General features: G+C 43.3%; 1 protein-coding gene across 6 annotated transcripts; it reads right to left on the bottom strand.

Moving 5' to 3' along the window:
• Window positions 1-1,929: 1,929 nt before the first annotated feature.
• On the bottom strand, window positions 1,930-23,041 carry Blimp-1. 6 transcript variants are annotated; one of them, NM_001274513.1, is made up of 6 exons: window positions 22,543-23,041; window positions 9,392-9,937; window positions 9,173-9,289; window positions 8,720-8,758; window positions 5,787-8,349; window positions 5,088-5,721 (listed from the first exon to the last, which is right to left on the bottom strand). In NM_001274513.1, the coding sequence occupies exons 2-6, from the start codon at window positions 9,809-9,811 to the stop codon at window positions 5,210-5,212; spliced, it is 3,651 nt and encodes a 1,216-aa protein (NP_001261442.1). In that variant the 5' UTR covers window positions 9,812-9,937; window positions 22,543-23,041; the 3' UTR covers window positions 5,088-5,209. The 6 variants fall into 6 exon arrangements, with proteins under 6 accessions (NP_001286945.1, NP_001261442.1, NP_001261443.1 ...); NM_001274514.1 differs by lacking the exon at window positions 22,543-23,041 and adding an exon at window positions 17,506-18,009; NM_001300016.1 differs by lacking the exon at window positions 8,720-8,758 and having other exon boundaries at window positions 1,930-5,721.
• Window positions 23,042-23,591: the final 550 nt, after the last annotated feature.

Here is a 23,591-nt window from a genome sequence, read left to right as displayed (position 1 = left end):
TTAATCACCCCGAATCCTGCTTTATCCTGATAGGCTGATCACTTCCCTAAAAAAAAGATGCCGCTAAAAAGCGAACTATTCCCATTGGTGACTGCCAAAAAAATTGCACTAAAAAACTGCACCACAACTGGCGTTCTGCAACCCTCGCTTAAGTCGCGTGCCGGGCAGCTGTGAATTCTCGATGCATTTCAACCCCTCGCCGGCTGATATGAAATATGCACCCCCGAGCTGCATTGTGCAACATATTTGCGAACGCTCGTCCTGCCTCTTCCTCCCTTTTCGTCCTGCGACTCCGGATTGTAGCAATTAATTTCGGCACGTGCCACGCTGGCGTGCCAAATCGATGACCAATGCCATTGATGACAGTCGATCCGAGGGCGGAAACTGTATCGAGGATCAAATGCACAGGGGAGGCATCAGATGAACATTTTGTGGTTCGTAAATTTGGCAAGACCAGGATCGATTTGCAGTAAAAATGTTTTCGAAGGATAAATTTGGAAGAATATTTTTGTAAAATTACCAGAAATTAGTAGGGCAAATTAAAATTAGTTGTTCGACCTAATTTATAAATAACTATGTCGCAGAAATGTTTTCGAATATTTAGTTTATCTAATGAACAACTTCTGCTACTGACAACATTTAGATAAACGGAAGACTTGTTATGAAAAGGATTTGTTTTTAAAAACTAGGATTGTTATAAGTAATATTTTATGTTTCACAGCTTGTTTTGGTATCAATGTAAAAAATTGGTAACGCAAATAAAAAGGTAATATGAACCAATCGAGGCCCAAACAAGATGAAAATCATCAGAAATTTCCGAAGGGCGAGCGCTGTTAATGCCTGAGGGGTCACTGAGGGTCAGTTTGATGTTTTATCAATAGTAAATAAATGCTAAAAAACCCAAAACAATGCATCGTGAGCCAGCCGTCGCACAGTCTGTAATCAATATTTTGGCTGCCCTAAGCCGCTCCCAATCTCAATCCGCTGGCCAGTGGTCGATGGACAAAGCCGGCCAAAGGGACAAAGGACGCGGCGAGAGCGAAAGTGCCCATTAGGGATGCAACGGATGGCAGGCACTCACATGTGCGTAATTGGAACAGGATTAACAAGGCGTCCTGCCATTCACACAGGCAATGCAATTGAAGTTTGGGGAAGTGCAGCCGGGCATTGTCCGAGGGTCCGAGGATCGGTTCAGTTTGGTTCGAGGCACATCCAGACGGGCCATTGTGAACGGGGGCGCAGACACAATGGCCATGAAAATAATCGGCTTTAACTATAAAACGTTGCCAAACATAAAATCAAGGCTGACATGAAAATGAGGAAAATTCCAGACCGAAATTCTATGCAAAATCGCAAATGAAAGAGCGCGTGGGGTGGTTCGAGGCACGTTGGGGTGTAGAAAAACGGCGATGGGATGCAGGCATTCGCTCCATTTAGCCATCCATGTGGCATTTCCGCACAGCACGCGTTTGACCCGATATGGCACCTCGTCTCCCTTCGGGGTTTTCTCGTCGATAATCAGGATACGTTTTTTGTTGTCATCTTTTTATGCGTAAACGCACACAATTTGCATGTCCAGGGGGGTTAACATGTAAGCGCAAGCATTGAAGTGCCCTACTTTCATTGTAGATTGACATGTGATTGATGTTTCCATTTGCAGTGACAGACCGTCAAAGAGCTCTTAGTCGCGATAAGCTGCCTTCGCACGGAGCAATTGAATTTAATCAAATTGTATGCAATGTAGTTGCATTAATTACAGTATAAACTAAATAAGAGTGGGAATACACTACACCTAAAATAGTTATCGTTCGATCTATAATTAAGCTGTTCACGTTAAAAAATATGATAAGAGCAAACTCCCCCAAAAGTATGCCACGTTTTTTGTGTTTAACTCAAGCATCAAATGATTTTAGTATGAAATATTTTTGTATTTATTCATTCTTTTCGTACTGTTATTAATTGTGATTCTTTAGAGATATTTTATAGAGATATTTCATATATAATTAATAGGAATTTAAGTTGCATTCAAATAATTAGATAATTCTTGTTTTGCTTTCTCTTAAGATGTCTCGCATGTAATTGGCGTATAAATATGCATATAGTCAATTATTTCGTTTATTGTGGTATAAGAGGTGAGTGATATATAAGCGTGTATATACCTTGAGGCTCGTATAAATCAACATTTATTTTGTTCAAGAGGGTTCAAACAGAAACTCAATCTCCATCTCGAATATTAAAATGATTACATTTAATTGCATTTTTTTTTAATTAATTGGGCTTCGCTTTGATTGCAAATGAAATTCGCTGCGTTTTTGTTGTTTCTTTTTCTAATTTTTAATTATTTATGAGAACCAATTTTGTACATTTTGTGTATATGAGAGAGAGAGTGGGGAAACAATTTCATAGGACATACATATACGTACATATAACAAAGGCTCTACATGATCTATATAGGGCTGAATTATAGATAATTGTAATTATATAGATTCATACATTTGAAATATTGATTGCAATAAAGGTATACGATAGACTTATTGAATATATAATGGAATATATATTTGGATTTGATTTCTAGAATTGATCCTTGAATCATTTGTGTGTGTGTGTGTCTGTGTGTTTGTGTGTGTGTGTGAGCGAGTGTAAATGTGTGCATGTATGTTCGACCTAAATCAGAGTCACTTATAACACTAAGAAGCAGTCATTTATTCTCCATTTAAATTTACGTTGTGTCGTCACGTTCCTTGAATCCTGAAACAGATTTCAATTTCTGTACAAAGTTGGGCGCTTTAACCATAGGCCATTGGTTGTTCGTATGTATAAATAGCTATAGCTATAGCTCTCTACGACTACGTATTTATGTAAGTGTGCTTTGTATAAATATATATCTATATGCCTAGAAGTATTCATATTCGTATCGTAATATATTACAATGCTTGCTCAAACAAAAGGTTCGGTAAAATATATATCGAAATGTCTGGGTTTCTGTGGAGTCCACAGCAGACCCTCTATAAGATGGGGCTGCTGATGGAGCTTGGATTTGTTTTCTATGAGTTACGAGTACGAGTATTGTATATATAGTAATTCATTCAGTCTCACAAATAGGAAAGTATTATGTGTGTCGCTTATTTTAGTAGATTCCTAAAGAGTTTCAAGTCGATCAAATGATGGCGAAGAGAAACAAAAACATAAATTCGCGAACTATTGCACAAAAAACAAAAAAAAAAAAATAATAATTAGATGATTGCACAACCAACAAATGTGAGTTTAAAACCAAACGAGAAATAAAAAATCAATTTTGTGTTTGTTTTTTTTTTTTTTGTATAATTTTGATTATCTTCTTTTATATTTTCCATGTATGTAGGCTTGTCTCATCTTTTCTGCGTTTTGCTTTTCTTTTTAGAAATATTATGCGTATAAATATTGCATATGCTTAGAAATCTTAGGGCTAGCTTAAACTAGACTTTACGTGGCTAAAACATCTCATCGTCACTCGTTTCCTAACTCCTGCTGGCTTTGTATCAAATACAAAAATACAAAAACTTTTGCATAGTCTTAGTCTCAATTATCGGGATTCTACACAATTTTTCCCGAACTCCCCACCCCCGTATCTCGTACTTTACAAGACAAATACTTAATCATTACGAATTGGTGTTGTGTCTTACAGATCGAAGCCGAGTGCTGGACTCAGCCTTTAATATACAGACCTTAGTGTCTAATTTAATTAATATGCTCTTAATAGATTTACGTGGATACTTAAAGCTAGTCAGCCTCATTAAGATTATAAGCTTATGTTTAGCTAAAGATTTTATATATATATATATAATATTCAGACGAAAACGAAGACTAATTGAGAGCATAATTTTGGTAAAGTACAATACGAGCAAATTTTTTGGATTCCGTTCTTCTTTTTTTTGTTTTTGTTTGTGGTGAAAGGAGTTAAAGGAGCTGGACAAAGGTTGAATGATTAAGGCGCAAAGTAGTTTGTGGGGAAATATCCTAGAGAGTTATACTAACGTGTATATATTTTATATATATTTAGTGTGGTTTACAATATAATTCATATGTTTCGAAATACAAATACAATCGTAAATGTAAACGTGGACAAATGGAAACAGTCAAAAGCACCGATTTTTCAGCTAAGTTTTCTTTACGTTTTTTTCTTTTGTTTGTTGCTTAGTTTTTATATCATTTTTTCCGTAATAATCATAGTAATCATAATAATGATAATGGTAATGGTAATCCCTAGAGGTCTACGTAATTATATATAGCTAGGCGATACTAGTTCAACAGATGCCGAAATAAGATTTCCTTCTATGTACAGTTTTGCTATCATTTGTTTGTTGCTGCATTTCCGGTTGTGTATATATAATAAAATACATATAAATATATATATATATTCGTATGTATAATAATGATATATTCATATATAAAATACGTATATAAGCTTTGCAGTTCTGTTCTTACTGAACAGAGATGATCGAAATGTTCTTTTCGCGGATCTCAGTGCTAACGAAATTCAAATAAGGCAACTTGAATCTATGTATTGTATGTGTAAATGTATCCTTATTTATCCTTTAACTCTTTACTACGTAATCTACATCTAAAGGTGCGCGCCTCAACAAACAAACAAACAAACAGCGAGGGTGAGAGAACAAATCAAAACTGGAAAATCATCGAAAGTCAAGTGTAAATGCATTTTCTTTCTCTCGTTCTCAGTTTTTTGCAAAATTCTCATCTGCTCCCGGCTCCATTTATTTTCCCATTAACAATCGCTTGCTGTTAACCAATTTTGTTCACTTCCGATATATATGTTCGGTGTATATATATAAAATATTTATCAAAAATAATATGCCTTTAGTGCTCTCCTGCCATGCTGATAATGATGAGAAGAAGAATTCATGGGATTGCCAATTGGTGAGATCTAGTTTTCATAGCGCGAAAATGAGTTTTCAATTTCAATTTCAGGGTTTGAGGAGGATCCAAAAATTTACGAGGGGAATCTCTAACTATATACAACTATATAATAATACCGTTACGTTTACTTGTGCTGCATTTTTGTTATCCTTTTCGATTTTTTTTTTGTTTTAAGGGGTATCGTCTGTCTGTCTGCCTGTCTGTCGCTTAACTCTATTTAACTTTATTGCACTTGGATTACATCACTTCCTGGTCTGGTCTGCAGCTGCTCCATATACCATGTACCATGTACCTTCTACGTGCATTCGATGATCATGGGCTGGTTGGAGGACTCAATGACCGATGGTCTGCTCTCCTGGGCCTGCACATGCTGTCCATGCAGATACACCCCCGATTCCGGCAGGGATTTGAGTCCCTTGGGCGAGTGCTGCTGTTGCTGCTGCTGTTGCTGTTGCATCTGCAACGGATGTGCGTGGCCATGTTGCAGCAGACGGCTGGGCGAGTTCTGCTGATGATGTGGCGGCGGTGGTGGCAACTGGCTGGCGGTGGTCAGCAGCATGGGTGCCGGACCCACCGAATGCTGGGTCATCAGTAAGTGGGGCGGTGGCACTCCCTGCTGCTGATGCTGCTGTTGCTGCTGCTGATGCGACTGCTGTTGTGGCGCCATGTGATTGCCCAGGGGTATCAGGCGCGGTGGCGATTGACCCCCACTCGAGAGGTGCCTCAATCCCGGATGCACAGCAGGATGCATGTGCTGCGTCAGTTGCTCGTAGGCTTCTCGGGAGTCCGGTTCGGGATGGTCTTTATCTGAATGTTTAAAAAATTTAATGTTAGTTAAGTTTAACCCAGAGCAGTAAGCCATTGAAACCTACCCAAACACTCCGATGTTGCCGCTGCTGCCATGGCCAGCTCCTCCTCCAGATTGTTGGGCTTGCAGCTGGTGGTCTTCCAGTGGGTCCTCAAGCCGGATGCACTGATGTACTTCTTGTCGCAACCCTGGCACACATAGGGCCTGTCGTTCGTGTGCAGTCTCTTGTGCAACTTCAGATGCACAAACTGTGTGAACTTCTGCGGGCAGAGATCACAGGCATATGGTTTCTGACCACTGTGCAGCCTCAAATGGGTCTTCAGGTTGGAGGTGCTCGAGAAACGCTTCTTGCAGATGTCGCACTGATGCGGTTTCTCGCCCGTATGCACCAGATGATGCTTCTGGAGGTGCGCCAACTGGGTGAAGCTCTTCGTGCACACATTGCACTTGAAGGGCCTTTCGCCGGAATGGGTTCTCAGGTGCACCTTGAGGTTGCTCAATTGGCCAAAAGTCTTGCAGCACACATTGCACTCGTAGTGCATCTTGCCATCCTTCTTCTTGAGCGGATAAGGCAACGATCGGTAGCCTCTGGAGGCCAAGGAATTGGGACTCAAGGGGCTGCCGCTGCGGGGACACGAGTTGCCATCAGGACTGAGGCTGCTGGGTGGGGATATCCTCAGCGGGGACAAACGCTGCAGGGGTGTGAGGGGCTGCATCAGCGGATGGTTCAGCATTTGGGTGCTGGTTTGCAATAAATGCAGATTTGTGGCCGAACCCGCACCACTGGATGCATTCGACTGGCGATCGAACGGGGAATGGGAACTATGTGGTGGTGAGTGGAAGGTCGAGGTGGCTGCAGCTCCATAGTGGGGATAGCCAGGATAACCCGGACTCGGTGAGTGGCCACCCGCTTCGCCGGCTCCCAGATAAGCAGCATGTCTCGAGGGCGAGAAGATGACATTGTGATGATGGTGGCTAGGCGGTGGTGGTGAGCACTCTCCCTTGATCATGGTGGCTCTGGTCATTTCCTGTTCGCCGACCACCACTGCCGACGAGGAAAGCTGCTCGGGATTCTGTCCCAGATTGGAACTACTATCCGGACTCACGGCATTACCGTACCGCTGGGATTTCTTGTAGCTGTAGGCCATCTCCGTGGGCGATGTGGGCGGTGGTGTGGCGGCATTGGCCTGTCGGCAGGCATTTGCCGCAGCAGCTGCCGCCTCCAAGCGATGTTGGCTGGTGAGGATAGTCTCCAGGATGCTGGAAGAGGGCTGGCCAAATCGCATATAGCGTTCGCCGGGAGGATCTGGTTCGTAGTAGGGTTTACTCAGTGGGACAATGGTGCGGGCTTGACCGCCAGAGTTGTGTTCCAGTACGATGACCGTGGAGGAGGCGGGCTGCTGGTTGGATGGTTCCCTCTCCTGGATCCTTTCGCGCTCCCTTTCCCGTTCCCGCTCCATCATCAGCATGTGCTCATCGCCCAGATGGGTGGTGGTCGATGGGCAAATTGAATCGGGTTCCGGATGCATCACCTGATCCTCCTCCTCCTCCTGCGGCAAGGACATCTCCTGGTCCACTTCCTTAAGGCTTGGCTCCTGTTTTACGCAGGTCTTGTTCTTGAACTCGTACTTCAGCGGCATTTTCACCTTGAACTTTCTATACTCATTCTTGTCCGTTTCGCAAATGGGCGTCGCAGTGGGTGAACTGTGGCTAATCATCGAGTTGGTAGTCGTGTTGGCCATTACCACTGCCGGTGGAGAACTGCTGGGCTTTTGGGCCTGGGCAATCACTGTCTCTTTGGGAGCAATTGCCTTCTTCGAGCAGTCCAGCACGTAGTTATGTTCACTCTCGCTGTCGCTGGAATCCTCGGGTGGTGTGAGTCCATCCTCGTGGCACTCGTTGCTGTGGTAGCCCTCGTCCGATCTCACAGACCTCACGCTGCCATCCTGCGGGGTCATCTGATGGTCCAGACCGGAAAGGGGAGATCCCGCCGTATCCTTGTCACTGCTGGCCATAGGCGATCGATCCTGGCCGATGATTACGGAGGCATGTCGACCATGCTGGATGTGCGGGTGGTGGGCGTTGCAAGTGGAGGTGGTGGTGCTGACGTGGGCGGGTGGACTGGAGCGGCGGCAGCATGGCGTGGCAGTCGGTGGTGGAGGTGTGGCACCGGAAACGGAACCCGCAACCGAACCATTCGCCGGACCATTTCCCGCTCCCACAGGCAGATGGAGACCCATGACGTAGGTTATGTGACTCACGGCCACATCGGGTGGAATTTCCGGAGCTGGCATCGAGTATCGCGGCTTTCCGTCCTCTCCCTCCGCCTCTTCCTCCTCCTCGTCCGCCTCCTCCTCCGCTTCCACAGCCTGCTTGCATGCGCCGAAGATCGTCGTCTCAGGATCCACATCGTAGCCCAGGCGACTGGCGAAGTCCTTGCAGTACCAAACCATTAGCTCCTCGTTGGGCAGAATGTCGCGGGTGGTGTAGAAATAGATGTTCTCCTGGTGCTGGCACGCCACCAGGTTCATTACGGATAAACTATAAGCGGAGGCCACATAGCGCATCCAATTGGACTGCGAGCGATCGGAACCATCCAAGTAATAGTAGTCATCGTCCTTGAAGATCTACAGAAAGAGAAAAGAGCGGGGGGAAATGGGGAGATTTAGAAAAATTCTGGAGAAAAACGAAAGAAAGCATAACGACACAAGACGCACAACAAAGAAGAAAAAACATAGCTCATTCTACAAGGAAAATTGATTGAAGGATGTGTTTTTAGAAAAATTTGCATAATTTAAAAGTATTTTTTTTTAAATACTCTTTAATATTCCTAAATTTTTTTAAAATACACAACACATATAGATTGATAGAGCAGTGCAAGGTTAGTTAGAAAGAGGCTTTGTGCTGATCGGGGATTAGCTGGGAAAGCAGGTGTATAGTTTTGGGATTCAAAGACAACAAATAGAAATCAAAGAAAGCATAAATCGTGAGTGGTACCTTAATATTCCCGTAGGTTATGTGGCGTGTTCCCTGCACCTGATTTAACCACAATCAAATCGAATTCGTTCCAAAATGCAAAAGTATAATTTTGAATTTATGATCGGTTTTTTGTTTTTTTTTTTTGGTTTTATACATATTTGTGTTCATTTTGGTTGGGTAATTGTGGGATGGTTTAAGATTAGATCACATGAAATAAAAATTAAAGAGAAACGAGTTGGTTAGTTGCATATTTCGATTTTCTTTTCGGCTGGATGATTGGATGGGGGAAGCATGTTTTTAGGTGATTTTTATAATGACTCATTTAAGGCAACACTAAAACCTTCGTTTTTTTTTTTGCGAAGGAGCTGTGACCAAAAACAAAGGCAAATAAAAAATATGCAAATGAATTGAAAGCCCACAACAGATGCTTAACCCTTCGTTAAATGTTTAAAAAGAGATGAGGATGCTTACCCGCCAGAAATAGCGCGCCTTATTCTTATCATTGGGATAATTAGAGGTTGGAATGCCTTCGAATGGGCCAAAGCGAGTGCCACGTGGGATGACCCCGCTGCTCCAAACTCCTTCAGTCTGCAAGTTAGGAAAAAATCAAAATGCTAGGATTAGCTTCACATTCTCCTGTATAATCTTTTAAGCTCTTAGGGCTTTTCATTTGTATAGATCCTTTCTTACCTTAACATTTGGCGTTGAGTAGACCATGGATGACTTGAGCGTCAGGCTGCGCGGCAGCGTCTTGTCCGCCCGATTGGGCAGTCCCCGCTCCGCCTGGACATCCGGCACCAGGTAGACGGCCAGCCGCTCGAAGTCCTCCTCCCGCATCCTGGTCACATCGTAGTCCTGATTGCCATCCGGCGTCGGACTGCGACTTCGACTGCGACTGCGCGCCCTTCTCGCCGACAGCTTGTGATGCGGATGGGGATGTGGATGCGGATGTGGCTGGGCATGCTGGTGCGGATGTGGGTGATTGAGCGGATGGCTGTGGGCGGGATGGTGGGGCTGGTTGGCTGCCTTCATGATGGCACCCGACTGCTGCTCCTGCGGATTTTGTGGCTGCTGCTGCGGCAGATGGTTGTGGTTGTGATGTCCATGCATGGCGACTATAGCTAGATTGTTGCTCAGCTAACACTGTGTATATATGTGCTGATTTTATATATATATAGGGGGTTCAGTGGTTGCTGCTTATTCTGCTAGTTGTTTGTGGTTGAAGTTTTACTTGATCTGGAATGGCACAAAGGATGGGAAAATGCGTTTTAAAAATAGTCATAATTTGGCGCTATAAATAGAGGCGCCTATCATCCTCTACACCTGAACCCCTGCACTCCCTCGCCCTGGAAAAGCTCCTCAGAATTTTCACAGTGTTGCATTCGTGTTATCGCCACTGCTAAAAGCTAACTGCAAAACGGCAACGAGTAGCGAGTGCAGGGGGTCAGCCAAAAGTAGGGGGTGCGGCTCTGGTGTTGGTGGTGCAGTTCAAGATTACGGCCTTAGTGGAGGTTACACGTTCACGTTCAGGGGCATGGCCACCCAATGCCCACCCACCGCATCACCGGTTGAGAAAATGAAATGAAAATTCCTCGAAGACAACTCACTTGAATTATTCTTCTTCATTTGGCTGCCGTTTTGGTGCGCTTTGTACTCTCGTTTTGCATTTGCACTGGTTTTTCCCTCACATTGCTTTCAATTTTTTTATTAAAATAATACCCGTTTACTTTTTGCTGGGCTTTTAATTAGTATGAAGCTGATAATTGATTGCGGGTTTTGTATTTCGCCTTGCACTGATTCTGATATTTTTCCTTTTATTTGAATTTTTGTTGGTTGGGCCCGCAAATTACGCATCACTTTCCGTTTCGTTCACTCGTTACGCATACGCCGTGTGGCCTGCCGCCCGCCCCGGAATAATTTTCCGGCTGTGGCCGTCCAGCTTGGCTTGACAAACTACGACTACAGAGCTCCTGCTGCTCAGTCAGCATTCTAATATTTGCACTGCGACATTTAAGATTTCCGTCGAAATTCGCCAGGCGGAAATAAAATTAAGACGCATCTGCGGCAAACGACAACGAAAATACGAACAAAGATTGAAGTAGAAATATTTATTATACTTTTTTCGTTCGGTTGCAATGTGTATTTTTGTGAAGAAGAGCTAGGGAAACGTTGACGCCGCCAACCGAGAGTTCCTACTACTGACCCACATCCAACCGGCGTAGACCCCAAAAAAGCTCAAAATTGCAATTTCCCATACATAGAAAGTCGCATACACATACACACACAACAACCGGCATTGCACCAATACCCATTGCACTGCCATACGAACGCATCCCGTTAAAGATTCTCAAATTCTCGCTCGGAAAGTTCTGCGCTAGAGAGGGTTGTGAAAGCGCTTTCCGCTGGCGAAAAGCTTCTCGTTCGGTGGCTCGGTGGTGCGGCTAGTGGTTGAAGCAGTGGTTTATTGGTGGTTGCTTGTCGATTATTTAAAATGATAGTTTCCCTGTTTTTTTTCTCTCTTTTCAGACATTTTCAGCTGCGCAATCAAGAATTTATTGTGCAAGGCTGGCCATTCAGTTCCTTCCTAGAAATGGGGAAGTTGCATTGGTTTCGCCTTGAGGGTCCCTTGGACAATTTGCTGGGAAACATATAATTGCATGATCACTTCACTTTGATTACATAAATTAAGGGAGAGTTCTTGTGGGTATTCATGGTTATGGAAATGATTAAACCCCAACTTGAATAAATAAAACGTATTTAGCTGCAAACATCCGCAAGCAGATTAGTTTAACTAGGGATTTCCTTCACTAGAAACCTGGTCTATTTGCAGCAGGAAATACCAGGAACTCTTCTTATCGCCACCCCAATCTCAACTATTAATACAAAATGATATCGCGCCCCCCCAATCATGTTGAGTGCAATCCCATAACCAGGAAGTTCACTTTGGAGGCCGTTCGTGGGGAGGAATGGTTGTGGTTGTGGACTCACCCAATCGATACAGATATATGAACAATAAATACGCTTCTATATTCAACTACCCCGGTAAACCATTCAAGTGGCCAAAAGGAGCTACAAAATGGCTCGAATCCCGATTCCGTCCGCTTGTCGAACTGCACGCACGTAGAATGCAAAATGCGAATGCGAAGTACAAAATACGATTTTCCCGAGCCCCGGCGATCAAATGCGACACGGATGCAAAATTGCAACACTACCGACTATGTGAATCTATCTGAATGTCGGTATGTCGGCTTGTGTGCGCTGAATGATGCCTAATGCACTTGCACTTGCACTTGCGAATTGCATTTTGATTCTGTTCAGCGAGTGCGGAAATGTGCGAAAACGATCTGCAGAAAGTGATTTCTGGCTGCTCGTGATTTTCCCATCCCTTGTCTATGTCTTTCCACTTTTGTGTGTGGGTTCTTGCCAGCTGGCGCCGTCAGCCAAAAATATGCAGACGAAATGAGGAAGAATCGAGCTGGTGGGTTTCACGAGATACTTTCGTTTTTCAGGGGGGGTGGCGGCAACCCTTTGCGCAATTTACAGATGCGTTCGACACACAAGGAAGTCATGTATGCCTTGCTGCACAAATATCAACAATATTCTAGTTAAATCAACAAACTGCATTCGTGAGCGTGAAACTGCAGATAGCGCGCCAAAAAAAGCTTTTCGCTATCGCTGCGAAAATGAAAATAAACAGCTGCACATACAGACATTAGAAACAAAAAGTAAAAATCGCTTGGCGCTTTGCGTTTCTAATCATCGCACAATTGCATTTGAAGGACACACACTCGACGCGAGCGAAATTAAAAATAAATAAAGTACACAGACCAAGACAAACTCATAAAAAGCAACACAAAAACAAAAAAAAAAAAAACAAAAAAAAAGGTATAAACAGAACATAGCAAGAGGCAATTGATCAGAGGCATTCAACATTCAACTTGAACGCTGACGACCCGTGATAAGAGCACATTGCGCATACGCCATGTATGCCGCGTATGCCGCCGCCAGTGAACAAAAACTTCCGCGAAGCTCCTATGCTCTCGCCATGCATCGATCTTTATCAAATTGCACTGCGGGAAGCGATTGTAGCCGAGCCAAACAGAACAGAGCCCCAAATGGGGTCTCATGCCGCTTGGAATCGCTCGCTCAAGGACAAAGTGAACTGTACTAACCGCATTAGCGCTATACCAATATATATGTACATATATGTATATGTATGAATGTAATGTATGCACTTCTATATGGTACTTTGTATGTGTGTGTGCGCACGTTCAGCTGATAACTGCACTCTGCCAAAGCGCCGCAGTCATAAATTTTTCGCCATCTCGCTCTATCTAAGTAGGAAATCGGCGAAGCTAAGTACTTTCAATGAATAAACAAATTTAACGATGTTTTTTCAAGTGTAATGTAAATATTTATTATTTAGCCATATGCAAGCCATGGAAGTGCTTCAAAAGTAGAGGCTTCTGTATTGGCAAAAGGATTGTATAACTAATAACTCAATTTCAAAAGATTGTTGAGTAAGTTTACATATTAATTTTCGTAGAGATTGTCGTATTTCATTAGCATTACTACATCTCCGAATCATTTTTTTTTAATTTTAATCAAATAGTCAATTTATTAAGTGTGTATTTTTTTGATTACTCTAATGAAGAATGAATTTCTTGTCAATGTGTCTATGTATTTTAAATAATCTAAGCCATAATACCTATCAAAGGCGGAACCAGGAATTGCAAATTTTTGTTTACACATTCTTAGGTCTTTTTGCCCAAGGCCTGATCTATTATGACATCGAATTCGCTACACTTTCGAGTCGGATACAGTGATTTTAGCCTGGCACTTGCTTCGCACTTACAGATGCAGCACACGATATTACTCGCAGTTAATCCATATTTTTCATTGTCGGCCGAGATGATTTGCAGTCAGTCAGTGCCCAAATACAGGGTGTGTGTGTGTGTGTGTGTGCGATGGAGAGGGGGCACAACCCGGAAATGTAAAAATGTTAAGGGGTGGAAAATGGTGAGGGAATGGCGGGGAGTTTGCATTTAGTTTTATGTGCATGCAAAACGAAACGAAAAGCGAAAAACGAAACGAGCGGGCTGGTGAGGTGGGGCAGCTGATAAAATAAAATTGCGAGCTATTTGTTTATTCTCTCGCTCTCTCTCTCTCTCTCTGCCTGTGTAATAATAATTTGTGTGAGCTTTTCAGCGTTAAGGGTACTAGTGGGGGGAGGGGGTGGCGAGGAGGGCGCCGTGGGCGGGTGGGGCGTTCAGCTAGAGCATCATCATCATCATCATAACCTTGAGTCACAAGTCGAGAATGTGCATGCGAATTGAATGCGAAAACAACAAAAATTGCCGCATTCGTCTCACTCATCCGCATTGCAAAAAAAGATAAAAAACAATAAGGAAGGGGTTGGTGGGGGTGGAGGGGGGATGCAGGCCGCACAGTGGGTGTGTGTAAGTGATTATCTAATCAGAGTGTCGTGAAATTAATATCAGCATTTCAAGGACACTGAACAAAAGGTATGCCAGTTATTTTTATGCTGATGATTCTGTATACATAGTACCCACCATCACCCACAATTCACCACCCACCCATAATCCACCCCCTTTAGGTTGGTTAGGTATTGTGTTGCGGTTTCGTTGCACTTTAACCTTGAAAATGTTGTGCATTCTTTTGTTTTTGTTGCTTTTGCTATTACTTCGAAATGCGCATGTGCACAATGAATGCAATCTCCACCCCACAAACGAGAGTGAGGAAAGGCGATTGAACTGCTCACACTCCTGCAAAGCACTTAGGCGATGCCCACTGTACAGTCAAGTCGTTGGGGATTTTGTCAGTTAATAATCGTAAATTATAAATCAATTAAAAATTCAATTCGAACACAAAGAAAGCAACACAGCTAAAAGCGAAAGTAGATTAAGTACGCAAATTTCAAAAGCAATTTTTAAACATTCGTACATTTTTTGTACCACATTCAATGCAAATTCTCTAAAAACAAAAACGAAAGTATTCAATTAAACAATTCCCAAGAATTAAGTTCATTCATTTTATTGCTGAAGCAGGTAATTGAAATAAATGTGCAATGTGTTTGTTTTTGATACGTTTTAAAATTTGCATAATTAAGTACACATGACATTCGCAGATAATCAAATTAAAATAACACACTTTTTGAAATTCCTTCTCATGCATTTTGTTAAGAACAATAAAAAGCGAATGGGAATTGTTGTTGTATAACTTGGTCAGTTGCTGCTCTGCTGAATTATCTTTTGGCGTTTGACTAATTGTTTTTCCAACTTTAGCAGCTGTTGCTTTTAATGGCAATAAATCAATAGGATTTTTTTATTGTTTCCCTATTATTTCTGAGTGCCTAGGCATTGCCCTTGAGCATTTGCTGATTGCATGTATTCTCCACTTAGCTTTGACGTAGGTCAAATAACCATAAATTAAGTGCTATTTTCGAAGGGGCACCGGCCCCTTTTCGACCCTTTTCCCCCTTTTTTTGCCCAGCATTTTCCTTATCAATGCAGTTTACGCTTCAAGTGTTTATTTCGAGTTGCTTTGCTAAGCTTTTCGTTTGCATTTTGCTTTCTTATCAGTTGGCAAATTTTCGCCCTACTGCGCAGTGAAAGTTTTCCATTTGCATGGTATTGTTGTTGCTGTTCTTATATGTATTTGTTTGCCGTTTAATTAGTAATGATTATACTTGGAAATTTAGATTGCCAATGGAGCAAGGGCGTTTCTATCTTTAAGTGCTTCATGGGATACAGTTTACCCACTGTCAAGCAAATATTTATTCTGAGCTTCTGCTGCAGGTCCTTCAGGCTTACATCATCTAGCGTACAAAAGGGTTAACGAACCCAAAGGTCAAATGCTTTTTACCCAGACTCAGACATAGACGTAGACGTGAACGTCGACGCCGGCAGAGGCGCAGCAACGATGAGGCAATGCAAATCCAACTGCAGCCAAGTGATTTGGCTGATGATGTCATGGCTACCAGAAAATATGAAATGGAAAATGGCGAAAATCAATGAGCAACAATTAAAAGTGCAGAACTATTAAGTAGAAACCCCAACCGATTTAGCTCTTTGAGAACTCTTCACTGGTGTCCTTTGCGCCGACAGGCGGATCAGGACACTTCGCAAGGAAGCGGCTTAAATCCATAATCCTGTGGGCGACATATTACCTTGACGACAATTTCGAACGGAACGAAACGGAACGACAACAAACAACAAACACGACCTACGACAAAGCGATTGAAAATGCGCATAAATTCGACAAAGGAGCAGCCACTGTCTGCCTCCCATTGGCGAAAAGGGGGCGGGGCCAAAAGAGAGATTCGTTGCCAGACCATGACAACAACAAAAAAGTCAATGTAAAAAAGCACACATACTCGTATATTCGCACAGGGCAAAGTGAAAAAAAACAACAACAACAACAAGTACAACAAAAATAAGGGCCAGACAACAGAAAAGGCGAACGACCCTTTTCAGGCATTTTCAGACGCCAGACGACGCCATCAGTGTGGATGTGAGTACACTGCAAGAAAATGTCCTTTGCGATGTCATTGTGTATGGTTCATGTAAAGAACTAACAGACTAACGAAGTAGTTTTATACAAAGTAATCGATTAAATCTCTTGTGGGATATCAAATTTCATATGATTGATAACACCTTATCTATTTATCTAACCTTTGCTGGCACATTCCAACTCTTATGATGCTTAAGAAATCATAGACCAATATTTTTTTTTTTAACAGTGCAGTCCGTTATGTTGGGGCAGGGCCCAGGCATCGAGCTCAGTCGACTTCGGCTCATTATCCTTTTCGCTTTCCATACATAAATCGCTGGAGCTGCGGCTGGCGTTCAATGAACTCCGCCGGGCACGTACGGTCGTCGTACCCGGGCAATCGGATACACACCCAATACGGAAAGCGAAACACACACAGGACGATGGCGATGGCGATGCGATGACGTTGACGACGACGTCGAAGGATGCAGAGCAGTCGACGCCGTCAGTGGCAGCGGCGCAGGCAGCAGACAGACGCGAAGGTCCTGCGAAACTTTGGGTTGGGTTCGCAGCTCCTTCTGTGTCCTTTTTGCGCTCCTCTCGTGAACGTGGACTTGACAGTGTGCAGCGTGGAAAACTCCGCTCTGCCTCTGTTTCTGTCTCTGCCTCTGCCGGCGTGGAAAACTCCGTGGGTCGTGCCAGCGCCGCTGCTGCTGAGGGCAAGGACCTCCAGACTGCAGACTGCAATTGAGCCGAGCTTCTGCGCCGACGTCATCGTCTGCCCAGGCAGGCGCAGCTAAGTTTCACTTTTAATTTTTTCCACCCATTCAGCAAAAGCGCCGCACGACCAAGGCCATGCGAGCGAAAGAGACAACGACTGGTGTTTGTGTCTGGGATATAAGGATATATGGTTTGGGTTCGCTGTGGGCTGTTTCTGGGTTGCTTCTGGGTTGGCTTTCGGTTGCTTTCGGGCTGGGCTGGGCTGGGTTGCTCCTCGGAACGGAGTGCATTACTGAACTGAACTGAACCGAACCAAGCCGAGCTGAGCTGGACTGAACTGAACTGAACTGAACTGAACTGTGTGTAGAGAGAAAGGTTGTTGAACTGCGTCGGCAGCGGCGAACTTTCACAACGAAAGACGGAGCGGGGGGAGTCAGTGCGCTAGGACATGGTCAGCACAAAAGCAAAAGTAGATTTTATGCTAAAAAACAAAAACCCTTACCCCAACCGGTGCTTACTTCTCAGAGGCTATTGCACAATCCCATTCTATACCATTCTAGACTATTAGTTACCTCTTTGATTTCGGTTGTTGCACAATTCAAACTCAGTCTCACTGTTTTGCGGCCTCAGTCTTAATGGCTCTGTTTCAGGTGTTGGCCAGTTTTTGATGGCTCTTTAAGCGCGACTTGAAGAAGCTGATGTTGGCGAAGGTGTCGCGAAAGTAGATGCGATCGAAGTATAATGGTCTGCGCTGATCGACGTGTGAACACATTGCACCAATTGGTGGTATCTCGGGATACTTGATTAGATACATTGACTTATGGCGAGCTTAACACTTAACTAACGCACTACAGCACTGGAGCACTCGATGTACGCTATTTTAAACGCTTCTCGTTTGCTAATTGAACACATTTGTGGCGGCGGCCTTAGCTTGTAGCTAATATATATATATATATATAACTATTTATGTATTGAACTCAGTGCACGGGATGTCCTGCTGGTTTTCTTTGCCGTTCTTTGGTCCACGCAACGCGGCTGTGCCATGAGACATGACCTGCCCAACGCGTTAACATCCCGAGTCAGGACTGAAATAACGAGCAGCTGCAAAAGCTGCCAGCTCCCTTCGATTTCAGCCAAATGCGGCAGCGAAGTTGGCTGCAACGCCGGCTTCTCTGCCCGCCGACTGCAGACAGTAAACAAGGTGGTTCTGGGTGGCTCTCAGGGGGCTAAGAGGGCTGGTAGGGCTGTTCGGTGCGTGGCGGCGGGGTGGAGGCCAATGCTATTGGCACTTGCACTTGGCATCAACTGAACTCGCCCAGTGCGAAACAATAACAACAACAGGGCCAGCACGGCAGCGGCAGCAGCGCAGCAAGGGCGGCCCTTTTTTAGCAGAGCTTCGTTTTGCGGATTCGGCCAACATCGTGCTTTTTTTTAAGTTCGGGAGTCTAAACCTATTGAGGGTGGATCTCTGGCAGCTCGTTCTGCTCTGGGCCGAGAAAATCGCACAGCCAGGGTTTATTTTGGAACACAAAACATATTGGGTTAGGTCAGGCGAAGGCTTTATTGGTCTAGGACAGCATTTGATTAGGATTTTCAGGGTAGTTAGCATTTTGAATCAGATCTCTTTAATGCTTCTATTTCTTGAATCATAGAAATTCACTTGTTAGGGTAATTAGGCTTATCAACATGATTGATCTTTTTTAGCATGATTGCATGTTATTTTTCATAAGCTCAGCTCCCGTTTTTTAAAGTGCATTGCAGACGTTGCAAAGCTCTCGCTGCATTTCTCGCTGCAGTCTCTCTTTTAACCCAAATTTTGCTCTCTTCTCTTTTGCAACGCATGCTCTGTTTGTGGGGGTTGTGCTGCCATTCGATTGCAAATTGACCGTTGACAATGAACTAGAGCTGCAGCCGGAAGTCTCGGTGCCAGGGACATTATGCAAAACTATTCGAATGAGCTAGACCTCTTCAGAGTTCATTTCGGCGTTGTCTTTGTGAATCTAACCGCCAACGAAATAGTCATAAAGAACGCCAAGCACGTTTTTTAATGGCCAGCGACATACAACTGTAAAACCGAAAAGTAATAGGTGGAGTACAGCCGGTGAATGTACCGTTAGGTTAATAAAAAGCCATTTTGTCATAGTCAAATTACGAGTGGCCGGCAAATTGGGGGATTACGTATTCATGGCGCGTAAATGAGCATAATTTGATTTCCAGTTCTAAAGAGAGGGGCCTAAACAAATAGTTTGACAGCTCCAACACCCCCTTTCCTATTGTAACAGCCAACTCTTTTATCTTTCGATCAATGATCATCAATGCACTGACAGAAATTGGTTCTTAACGTATTTGTGTAAATAACAGATATTTAATGCTTATGTTACATTCAGAGAACTACTGTGTGTATATATTATCTAATATTATCAATTTAGAGTTGGCTGATACTTTTTCGCAGAGTGCTCAATGTCACACTCTATGCACTGCAGACAATAACAACAATGTGGGCATTTACAGCTAAACACGATAGTGTCAAGGCAGCAACAACAAAGGCGACAAAGGCAACAAAACAACAACATTGACACAGAACCTGTCGCATCAAAGTTCAACGTCAAGTGAGGTTCGTAACTCGGCTTCGGCATTCAACTTCGGCTTGACATCGGCTTCGGCTTCGAGCTGTGCGCATGCGCATGTGCTCTCTCCTCTCTCCGCAGTGCGTATGTGTATGCATGTGTGTGTGTGTGTGCGCGCTTTGGTTATAACGCGCTTGAGTAGGTCGGTCATTGAACTTGTTTTCTTTTCATCTGCTGCTGCGCTACCACTTCTTTCGCTCCATTCTTTTGCTTGGCCACACTTTCTTCCTGGTTCGCTCTTTCTTTCTACCTGTATATCCCACCTGTGCGTCGGCGTTCTCTTTGCCGCCTCTCTTAAGCCTCTTATTAGTTTTGTATGTTACCTGGGAAGCTGCCGCGGATGACTTGGCAGCTCCACCTCTTCCTCAGCCTCATCCTCTTGTGCGTGGCAAGTGGCCAAGGCAGCAACAATTTCAAACGAAGATGCAGCTCCAGCAGAAAGCAAAAGGCAGGAAGAACCGCCCAAGGTAAGACCACGAGCGAGTCAATAACCCTGGCTCAAGCAAATAAAAAAAGCTGGCCAAGAGTAAGAGTGATTTGATTCCCTTTTCATCAGGCCTTAGAAGTGGCAGAGAACCGGACATAAGAACACCGGAGAAAAAACTTATAACTGATATTTGATTTGTTATATACTAGAAATCTAGCCATAATTGAATTTTTTTTAGCTGAATATGCTTTTAAGAATCCTAACTCCATTTCCGATGCTATTTGATTTTTTAACTTCATTTATTTTAAATGGAGCACTTGTTAAGCTCTTGTTTCCAGTGCAGAAGCAGAAGAACTTGCTGAGTGCAAGAACCTTTGGCTTGCTTCAGTTGAGCACGCCATGTGCCCATGAGCATTTGCCAGTTGAACGCCCTTTTCACGGCAAATGATTCCCAATGTGCGATGCCTGTACCATTGGGGGTGATCCGGGGATCCGGGAATCAGGAGGAGGTGGCTGAGATAGAGGAGCTGGCTGTTGCAACCTGCCCCAAACTCAAACCGTGCCCCTGGCCCAAGGATGAGCCGATCTGAACTTGTTTCCCCTCCTGGTCATTGGCTTCTTCTTCTGCTGCTGCGGCTGCTGCTGCTGCTAGCTGAAGCGGCAGATTCACTTTTCGAGGGGGGGATTTGCGGAGGGGATTCTCTAATTCTTGGCCTAGGTCCTTGGCCTCTCCCTAACGCTCTGTCTCGCTTACGCGCACAGCATCTTCTGTTGCTCGAAATGAAAACGAAAACCGAACGAAGGCAAGTTTGTTGCCTAAGTCATTTGTTATGTGGGGTGGGGGCATAGAATGTGTGTATGTTTGCGGCTGACAGTCAATGAACTCTCGGCATGCGTGCCAAAAAAAGAAACAGCAACAACAACAAATGAAGAAGAGGGAAAAGCCATAGAGGAATCAAAAGAATTGCTTTCATACACAAACTTAGACGGCGAGCTCATTTAAATTGCAAAATGAAGCAAGCTGTTTCCAAGCTATATAAGCAATATATGGGCGGATAGAGATATAACTCATTTCGAATGCCATTTGGAATCAAGTCAGGAGGGAAGACTGACAGCTCTGTGGGAGCAGGTGGCCAACGACAGAACTTGGACAGCTGCAGCTGCTAATGACCTTGATATTGAAATGATCATCGTGTGATTTTGAATCGCATTACAAATTCGCAATAAGTTTTGATTTCATTCGATCGGCTTGTCGTTGTGTTGTTCATTCATCTCTTCTCATTTCGATTTCGATTTCAATTTATTTGTTTATACAATATTTTATTGCCACTGCTGCTGGCGTTGTTGCTTTTATCGCCGTCTGTTGGAGCGTGTTAGCGTGCGATCAGTTGTCGAGTCATTTAAAGTCAAAGTCAAGGTTTTTCTGCCTTACGTCGCCAATTATCTGTCGCCATCTCGCTCCATCTGCTATCCAGCCTATAATTTGCTCTCTGTCCCTCCGTCGGCGTATATTTACCCCCATTTTGTTGTTTGTGCGATTTGTTTAAGCCCAAACTGGTTTTGTCTAATTATTTGTGTTGTGAGTGCTATATTGTTGTTTTTGCTGATGTGATTATTAAAATATATATTTTATATATATATATATATATATTTTTTTTGTTTATATAGGGACAGGAGATTGGCGTAGCTTTATACATGATTTTTCTAATGAAATGTCAGTCCCCATCATTCTGCCATCTCCCATTTGCGGCTAAGAAATTTTAGCTGCTTATGCCATTTTTCTATCCTGCCTGTAATTAATCATCATACCATTTTTTATCCGCTTTTTTGGGCATTTTGCTGAAAACTTGTTCTCGCCCAGTGCGACGTACTATTATATAACCTTTCTATCGAAAACTTATGATTAGCATAAATTGTATGTGAAAGTCTTCGTCGTGGTGTTAAGAATAATAAGATGTTGCTGGCTGCTGCTGTGTAACATCATGGTTAATTTTAAACGCTAGTCATAAATTATGATGGCTTTAATGTGAGATTTAGTGAAGAAAAAGTTGAAAATCAGGAATAGAACCCAAGCAATTAAGATGTCAATAAAAAAGTTGAAATAAAGAAAAATTATCTAAGAATAAATTAAAAGAGAAGTTTTGAAAAAAGTTCTAACTGGAAATTAGAAATTACCTAAGAACTGATTTGAAAGAAAAGATTTAATTACCAGTGGCCAGTATGATTTATTATGCAATTTATGGGAAAAGAACAATTTGTATTCATTCTCATTCTGTTATGACCGCCTTCCAAAAAAAAAACCCGCTCTAAAATTTCCTGAAGCTTCTCCAACGAAGACAGTCTTCTGAAGAAAGCTTTCTTTACAGAACTTTCGGGAACTGCTTCAAACTAGACAATTTCAATCTGTAAACTTAGACCCATAAAAACCCTTCATCGAATTCTATTAGCAAGCTCAATCGTTAGCTTGTCAGCTATATAATTGACTTGGAGCAATAAAAAGGCAGCTAGGAAAAGTTACGAAGTTTATATAAGGTAAATCATTTAGAAATACTTACCATGTTCAGTGTTTAAATGCATATCCGTTCCGTGTTGTTGAGGTTGCTGCTAATGTTGCGGGTAAATTTAAATCCATTACGCAATAAATCCAATCCGAAGCCGAAAAGTGCTTGCTGGCTATTTAAGTTTCGATCATAATAGACACTTTGTTATTCTTAAACTTTTCGAATATAGTTGAGCAAACTATATTTTTGATACACAAGTGCACTGGTTGGGGAATTGAACTAATTGGCTTAGGTCTAGTGGAATTTCATTTGCATAACTAGGGGCAGTCTTATGTGTATGTCACTTTTTGTCAGTTTAGCTGATAGACACAAATCACTTTGAATTGGGAATTGTAGCTTCTAGATACACTTAGTTTCAGAACTTTTTGTGGGTGGGTGTATGTTGCAAAGTCTGGTGGATCAGTGGTCTTTTTGCTGTCTTGAAGCAAGTAGAAGCGTAACGCGTGCGTCTTACGAAATCATGTCTCGATCGTTTTGTTGCTTACGGGAAACTGAAACTACGGATGAGTCGCGGTGCGACTTCAATGTCGATGTCGTTAGAGGCTTCTGAAGGCAGAGCAGCGGCAGCGCGTCGACTGCGCAGACAGATAGACTTTTCAGCATTTCATTACACGGCCTTACGCACACACTCGCACGCCCAGCACTCTCTTCTTTCTCTTCAAACACACCAGCGTATAGCAGCACACACCAACACACAGGTAGGGCGCAGCTCAGGTGTCTCAGGTTCTTGATCGCAGTGCCATTTACACTGATCACAACCACATCTCGGCGCTCTCTCAGCTCTCTGCCCCTCTCTTTCTCTTTCACCCTATCCGTCTCTTTCACTCGCGCGCACTGAGCGCAACAGGCCAGAACTTTCATTCAAGGTGAGCGCGCGGGCGCAGGTATCTCTTTGGCAGCACCAATACCCTGGCAAATACCGCCACTCTTTTTCGCACAAAATATGTAGTTCTAAACTCTTCTAACACACAAAAATAAAAAAATTATACAATATTTTTAAAGCAATATCGATGATCATATAGTAATCTTAAAAGCAGCAATAT

The sequence above is a fragment of the Drosophila melanogaster genome, chromosome 3L (assembly GCF_000001215.4).
Source record: "Drosophila melanogaster chromosome 3L".
NCBI lineage: Eukaryota > Metazoa > Arthropoda > Insecta > Diptera > Drosophilidae > Drosophila > Drosophila melanogaster.
This window is presented reverse-complemented; position numbering and strand designations above follow the sequence as displayed.